Source organism: Centruroides sculpturatus, unplaced genomic scaffold (genome assembly GCF_000671375.1).
Source record: "Centruroides sculpturatus isolate CEXI.00-Female unplaced genomic scaffold, Cexi_2.0 scaffold745, whole genome shotgun sequence".
NCBI lineage: Eukaryota > Metazoa > Arthropoda > Arachnida > Scorpiones > Buthidae > Centruroides > Centruroides sculpturatus.
In genome coordinates, this window is record NW_019384870.1 from 38,750 (window position 1) to 47,376 (window position 8,627).

Here is an 8,627-nt window from a genome sequence, read left to right on the forward strand (position 1 = left end):
TGGAACTTGCTATTCCTAGAGGAAATGCCTACGTGCGTGCCTATATTATACCTATTATTTATCAGCTTTTTTTTTCTGTTGGTGGAATGCTTTCTCTTATTTTTAATTACTCCATCGACCCACTGTTAGTTGCCTTTATAAATGCAAAAAAATACTTCTCGTGTCAATCCTTTTTGCTCGTGTTTTTCCTAAAATTCGAAAGGTTACGTGGGTTTGAGGCACGCCGATGCCCTGACACCTAGCTCCGGGTAGAGATAACATCACGAACACCTTCGGGCCTCGGGTTCACACGCGAACCGCTGTACTACTAAACCCTCTATTTAGTCGGATGAGGCGATAAGAAAGAGACGAGACGACTTTCATCAATCACCATTATCACTGATTACTAAGTGGACAGTACAACTTCTTATCTCGATTATAAACACGAAGCAGGAAAACCGCTCCCACTCTATGTACTGTGTTTCATTTTTTTTTCCTTTTTTTTGCCCTTCTTTTTTTGTGGTTCTAAGGCGTGGTATCACGCAGACTGCCACAGGCAGCATGAAAAAGCGTAGGTTATAAATGATATCTTTAGTTGAAACAATTACGATGATTCATTAACTTTCCAATTTCGACTTTATGTCAACACCTGTTAGAAATTGGTGGTGTAACAGGATAGTAATAATTGACGATAATTTTATAAGACAAAAATTTTTCTTGGCAAGTAACGAGTTTGTCGATATTGCTTCGATTTGAAAATGTATTCCAGTATTTAAAATACTTCCTTTCGTTTTAATAGTAAATAACTAAAGTGTTCCGGAGTTTTGAAATACAATAAATATATTTTTATCGTCGACATGATGTACGTAATTTCGATAAAATTTGCAAGTTTATAAGTATTATAAAATGCAATCGATATGTCTTTTCAGAATTTTATAATATTTTATAAAAATATGACATGTTATAAAGTAAAATTTCAAGTTAGTAAATATTATTTAAGAATAAAATAAGTATAATAATATACAGTCTACTTATAACTAAAGTATATACAGTAGTACTGTATAATATTAATGCATCCGATGAATATTATATAAATTCTGATGCTTTAATTATTTTATTTTATTCGTTGCTTTAAAATTTAAATATTCAAATAAAGACTGGTGAACTATAGTAAAATTGTTTTTGAATTTTCTTATATTATTGTATTTATGAAGTATATTGTTAATATTATGATAAAAATAATAATTAGAAATCTAAATAAAGAAGAAAATTTCTAATAAATAATAAAATTTACCGTATAAAAACGTTCGATATTCTTTCCGACATTAGGCACTTGTTCGGAAAAATATTATACTATAACTCATCAGTGCGTGCATATCTTGTTGTGAATTAAATTGTTTAGAGTGCAAAATTTGTAAATAAAATATTTTGTTTTCTCTTCTACTTATTAGAAGCCAACAATAACATCGAAATTATTAATAAAAAATTTAAATTAAGCTTTTTACAACGTATCAATATAGGTCAACAACAACAAAAAAAAGTTGTTAAATTCGAAACGGTGGTGGGCGCAATACGATATATGATCCGAGTGACGGATTATTCGTTACTTCGATCATCATTTAGATCGAATTTTTGCCTTTCTACTCTCCTTCACTTCATTTCGAACGGAAGAAGGAAAGGACTGAATATTTTCCTTCTCTCCTTTTATAATTTCGCTTTCGTTCTGTATAATATCAAACGGGATTATTCTATACGGTGGATACGACACGAATTAAAACTGAGGTAATTTATTTTTTTAAATTGAATATTTTTTAAATAAAAATAGGTGATGAAATTTTATACATGAAATTAGGTTTTTTTTTTTAATTTTCGTACGTTCAAAATTGAATTTTATTGTTAAATTAATATTAAAGAAGTGAAAAACAATCGCCGTGTTCGATTGGTGCGACGGTCCTTGTATGTGTACGAAAAGATCTTCTTCTGTATACATAAGGCCTAGGCCGTTTGTAAACGGACGAAAATCTCACGCCATTTGTAAAATATTTGTTATTTGATATATGGTTTAGTTTGTTTATAAAAGACGTATGACGCAATAGTAGTATATTCTTTCGAAGCAACGTGTTGTTTTCTTTGGTGTTCGTTGATGGTGACCGTCTGGACTGATTCTGTAAACGAACTGTAACATTATCCTTCCTGGCATCTATTATATTGTTTGACATCCAGTTGTAAAATGGCAGACGGATAGAATTACGGCTAATTACAATCTTAAGTAGTTAATACAGTAATTAAAAAATATGTATAAAATTAAATACGCTGATCCGCCGACGAGAAGACAATCGAAATTTGCTAGTTTCGAAGCCGTTAAAAATATTGGTAATTATTCTTATAAATTAAAGAACATTGCGGGATGTCGTATATTGCACGAAAGCACGATAATTTATTTAAATTCTTTAAAATGTGAATATTTTTAGCTTTGGTTGAGAGATTTGATAGCGATTACGCCACGAAAAAAAGCGCAATATAAACATAAAAATATTGTACGCACAGATGTTTACATATATAAACAGAACGGAATAAAAACATGAAAAAAATTTGACCTATAGATTTATGGCCTTGATTTTTTTCCTCCTATAAACTTTATATGATTGATTGCTAATTTCATTAAAATGGAAAATATTAGTTTGTCCTTGTGTAATGAAGATCGTGCGATTGATTTTTTTTATTATTATTATTAAAAATGCCGAAAAAAAATTGCTACTGTTGAATATATTGACATTAACTGAAGATCAAAAGATTCTTTAGTTGCATACTTATCTTGAATTATGTAACCGTTTAATTGAAGAACTACCACGTGAACTGAATTTAAGTTGGTAGTCTATATTGTAAGCTGCACGCCATGAAAGAATAGGAAGTATTGTAAACATGTATAACACAAATAAGATGGACAAATAAGGCGAACTGTTTATCCTATATAAATTATGAAAAAACTTTGCACTTTAGCATTTAAGAAAGGAAAAAAAAATTTTTTTTGTTTAAACAGTTGTTCGACTGTAATTCTAAAATTCGTCCGAAAACATTGACTTTTACTTCGTTTAACTACTGTTCGCAGTTTATAAAATGAAGAAAAATCGATATAAAATGAATAGAAGTAATTATTTTTTACCGAATTTTTTTTCTGTTAATTAGTAGACGTCTGCGACGACTTCTTTAGAATATATCTGAGATACTAAAAACGAAAATATCTACGATATTTAAATTTTAAGAAAGATATTAACTATAAAAGAAACGAAACCTGTGACGGATTATATAAATATTTGAAACAGAATAAACGGGAGTTATGGATTGTGTCCCAAAATAGACATTCAGACGAGTACCTGTATTAGATATATAGACCCTTGGACGAGGTGATTTACATTCAGTTGTAGCAGCATTTACCGAAATAACACAAGATGGATTTTATCGTCTCTAGTTGTTTCGGCATTTAAGCATATCGTAAAAATATTTGGAAAAATATAATAGGCGATCCGAATTCTGTCCGTGTCCTATTAATATTTTTTGATAAAGGATGGCTACGAGACAACAGATGCGTTCTTTAGCACTTTATTCCCTGTAATACCTCGTCTAGATACAGAAACTGTATAAAATTCGAAGTCTATATTTAAACTTCGTTTAAAAAGGCAGTCATCGTTCAGTTTTTAACTATAATGACAAATTTTATATCAATTCAGTATGCTCTGTTTGCAACTATATATACTTTCAAACTACGAATATACTGTAATTACCTTCTTGACTCTATTATAGGCCTATATAACAGAGGGAAAGTCTGGCGATAGGTAAAAAAAATTACTCCAAGTTTTTTATATTTTTGGACTCGGGACCTTGAAACGTCGAGAAATGCAAAAAAAAAAAAAATTCGGGTTTTTTCCTTGTATGGATGTTAGTGTGTTTGACACGATTTTGTCCACTCTTAGCTTAATAACACCTGTGCTTTTTGTCGAAAATTTCTGAAATTTTGCGGGGGGGGTTTGTTTATTAGGAAGATTGATACTATTAAATTTTGGTAATTAAAAGTTGAGGGGATGCAGTGATAAAGGGGGTCGCATCTATCTCCAATTGAATCGGACTTAATGAGGATTTTACTCGTTATTGCATTTTTTTTTCAATATAAAACTATTCCTACCCTCAACATTAAGCTTTTTGCTATTTTATAATAATTTAAAAATATAAAAAAAAATGTTTTTAATAATAAAATATAACAAATGGCGCCCTAAACTTTCAAATATTACCAGGAAAGTTAAGCAACTTCGTTACTGGAAAATTTTTTCCCTAATTTTTAAAACAGCTTGACAGTAATACTGAGTTATCGATGAAAATTTGGTTTTCTCTCATAAATTAACAAAATCTTGTAAGGACTCTAACTATATAATAAATACGCTTAATTAAAATACAGGAAAAAAACAAAAACTTGTCTATTTATATTGCGAAAAAACTGGTTTTTGCAAATTAAAAGATTAACCTAATGTCAATAAATTTTATTCATTATCGTAATTAGACATTCGAAACGAATGCGTTAAAGTAGTTTAATCGAATAATAGAAGAAAAAGTAAGTAAATAGAAACATATCGAATTGAATAATTCTATTAAAAATCTAAGATTAATTTTAAAAATTGTCTGTAATACTCATTAGGGTATTTAATTTGAAAGAAATAAATAAAAAAAATTACTGTATATATAATCGAATATTATCCACAACTTTTTAAAATTAATTATGTGTATATAACTTATAATTTTCTACAAAATTTATATTTAATACAATAAATGTTTGTTTCATCGTCGTAAAATTTTAACTATAAACGTGTTTCGAGTCGAATAGTTAAATATATTTTACTCGAATAAATAAATATTAAATTTTTACTATTTACGGTAAATATTTGGTCTTTGTATTAATATTTTGTGACAAATTTACTTCCAGACAAAATAAATATTCGATCGCACGATAAGAAATCGGTTTTATTTACTTATTTATATTTATTAATAACGTATTTTTTTTTTTTGCACGGAGACTAGAATTTCGAGCGATTTTTATTCGGTCGAAATTGTCCAAAAGTCTTAAAAATATTAAGAATTCTGTCGTAAACAAAGAGGAATTTTCCATTTTATAATTACCTTTCGGAGCGTGCTTTTATTTAATAAATTATTTGCTTTATTTCATCTAATTTATGCGTATATTTCTATACATTTTAATCCGGTTCTTACGACGAGACGAAGCCATTAAATCTGTGAAGACAGCCGGAATCCTCGACCATAGAATTTCTTTTTTGACGCTCTTGTCGCTTTGGCAATTGCTTTATCGAATTAAACGATTTTTTAAGAGGAAGATGGGGGGAAAAAAAGAAGGAAATTTTGTAAAATGGTCGGTCGGCCATCTTTGTTGCCGTCGGCAGTAGTTTAGAAAATTGCTGGATGCATCCAGCTTCGAGCAACGTCCGAACGTTAGCGAGTAGCCATCCAGGCAGACGATTACGGTCGGTGGCATCTCCGCCATCTCCCTGGGCGATTTTTTTTTCACACTTCATGCGTTTAGCCGGCAGAGGCACGGATTTGCTTTGCAGTTCCAATAATAGATCGTTCCCGAGAGTGTTGTTCAAACCTCGCGGCACTCGGCAATCTGCATTAACACTTAGCAAATAATGCCTGACGGAATAGAGGCACGATGTCGGGACGCATGCGCCGCCAGGAATTAATAAGAGTCCCGCCGGAAACGACTCCCCCGACGTCGGTACGTCGTCGTCGGTTAGGACCGGACGACCTCTAACCTCCGATGACGTCAGCCACGCCGTAGGAAAAGGTGGTCCATACGTCTTCATTACCGCCGGATCACATTAGAGGGGGAAACGATTTCGCTAACGAGTCCCCGGCGACCGAACGTATGGGATTACCAGACGTCTCGCTTGTCACTCGCTCTATCCCCTGTGGGATCGTCGCTTGTCACCTCCCGACTGTCGCACTCACTCGGTCACGTTCGTTGCCTTGACGACCGCTCCGCTTTCTCCTCCCGTCTTTCGGCATTACGTTGGAAAGCCGAATTGCGTTCGGCTGCATAAATCGCGGTTATTAAAGGCATTCGGTTCGAAGAAGGAGACGTTTCGCTTTCTTAATGGATATATTACGCGATTAATTCCTTTCGTCGCCACGTTCCACCCAAATGTACCGTACGTTGTCCGAGTGGTGACGAAAAATTTCACTTCCAGTGCCGGGTCCGAGAGAAAATGCATTTAAAAATAGTCGACGAATAGGATTTTGTGTAGAGTTTTATTAATGGAAGAAATATTTTCGCAAATTCCCGTTTTACCAACAGTTTTCGTAGCTATCTCTCTCTGTTGCCAAGTAATTAATAATCGAGATGTTTTTCTGCCTTGGTATTCCTATGTCGGTCGCTTTTTAACGTCGTTTAGACTGAACAAGTAAGTATTTTTTTTGCGAATTTATATTTACTTATTTTTAGTCTTCTACGGAAAACTAAACGGCGAATTACATTCTACCGATTAGGTTAGATGTAGATTGTACAGGTGGGGACAAAGCGAAAAGTACTTCAACTTAAAAGAACAGTGCGTACTAGATTGGTATACTGAGACGTATTTTCTCCAGAGAGAGGTTATTTCTACACGCTTCTTTAGTTTCGTCCATCAGAAAATTAAACATATTTCATATAAATCGAACGCGTGAAAGATTTTTCTGCAGTTTAATTCAATAATGGACTCTTGTCTACTGAATCCGAAACCCTGTTAATAATTTTCCATCGAATGATAAATCTGCGACCGCTCCGATCGAAATAAAACTTTATGGGCATTTTTATTATTTGGTACGAAAATATTTTTCTTGACGGAGGATATGTATAACAATAAATAAATAAATTAAATGATCGTAAAATATTACCCGGCGGAGATATCCAATGTTCGAATTGGTTAGGAATGTTTCCAATGCGATAAGGATATTCAGACACGATTTTATAGCCGTCGTGAGGTGACGTAAGTAAAGTAGTCAGTTTGAGACGAGTGCCGAAAATATCTCTGTCACACTGTCGTCTTTATTAGTGAGTAAACATAATATTTATCTATGTCGTTCTCGGTTGACTGTCGCTACTCTAAACTTATTTTTCTTCTTTACGTAAGCCATAAGAAAGTACTGGGACGTTTTTACGAATAGCGATTCGCCTATAATAATCGATTTACTAGTAAATTTAGTAAAGGAAGCGAATAAAAGTTTTATAATATACAAATTCAACAGATTTGATTATCATTATGTAATACAATTGTAATCTTTGCTTATAATTTATCAAAATGATAAATTGTGCTGACGTCATGTTTAAGTTATACAAAGTCTGTGCAGAAATCGCTCGTTCATTCACAAAATCGCATTTATCATCCGCTTATAAGAAGTTAATTATAGAACGTGCTCTTTGTCTTGTAATGTAATCTAGATTATATTTTTCTAGAATATTTTTATTTCTTCATTTAACCGAATGCGTGATTAATAATATACGGTAGAAATCTGTTTTCGTAAGGCGGTTTTTTTACTATTGGAAATCTTGGTTTGTCTGGAAAGAACTAAACTTATTACTACAAGAAAGCATTTAGAGGAAGTAAATTAGTAAAAACGTCAGTTTTTATTATTAAAATAAATTTTCTACTTAATATAGGAGAGTTTTCAANTTTGATATAATTGTATTTTTAAAAAAAATTCAAATTGTTATTTTTCTTCCAGGGTACTGACGCAGAGTTGGATGTGTTCGAAACTACAGCGCATAAAAGTAAGAAATCTCTCCTTTTTAATATTAAATTATTTTTACTTAAATATATTTACGAATAACCGAAATGACAAATTTTAAGAGGCAAACATGCATTGATATATTTTCCTCCCCTCTATCAATTAAAACTCAGTCGAAAATCTGTTATCTGGGGATGCCAAAATGAGATATTCAACGGAAAATTTCTTGACGGAATATATTGTCGAATTTGTGCGCGTACCAAATGAAAAATAGCATTTGGCCTCGACTAATCTTTAACAACGAATCGAATTTCAATTAGAAGTATTATCACGTTCGAAATTTCGTCGCTGTCTAAAAGTCGTCGATAGAATTTTTAATATTTAATAGCTGTTAAGAGTAGTAATTTGTAATTTTAAAAACAACTCTTTTTCTGACGTTAATAAGTGGATAGCACTTATAATTTATTATCATTTCATTTTTTTATGCGTCTGTCTATTCATTTTGTACCTACTTAATTATAATATATTCCTGTTACGTCCGAGTAGTAATAGCTAATTCTAACACGTATCGAGTTTCCTTTATGGAAAAAGAAAATGTATATAAACTATAATATATATGTAATACTTTTTTTCTACAGTTTGGTTAATAAGTGTACTTTAGTATAATTTTTTACATAAGTGTATACAAGACAATTGTATACTTTATCCGCGTATTTTTCTATTATTATGCCAAGGGGAAATCGAAAGAAAAATTTCTTTATTTATCTAAAATAGTTTTTTTTAAATGAAATTTTTACGGGAAAATAAACAAATTAATAATGAATTGCAAGTTACAAATAATTTAAAATTTTAGATAATATTTGTTATATATATTTTCGAAG

The 8,627-nt window shown here is 31.6% G+C and overlaps 1 protein-coding gene across 1 annotated transcript in view; it reads left to right on the forward strand.

Annotated features, from left to right (window-relative positions):
- Window positions 1-1,710: 1,710 nt before the first annotated feature.
- The window catches only part of LOC111630881 (autism susceptibility gene 2 protein-like), a gene marked incomplete at its 5' end in the record, with an annotated part of 145,646 nt that continues 138,729 nt past the window's right edge, over window positions 1,711-8,627 (forward strand). The window contains 2 exons of the mRNA XM_023375040.1: window positions 1,711-1,761; window positions 7,744-7,789. Coding sequence (XP_023230808.1) covers window positions 1,711-1,761; window positions 7,744-7,789 — 97 coding nt within the window. The remainder of the gene's footprint in view (window positions 1,762-7,743; window positions 7,790-8,627) is intronic.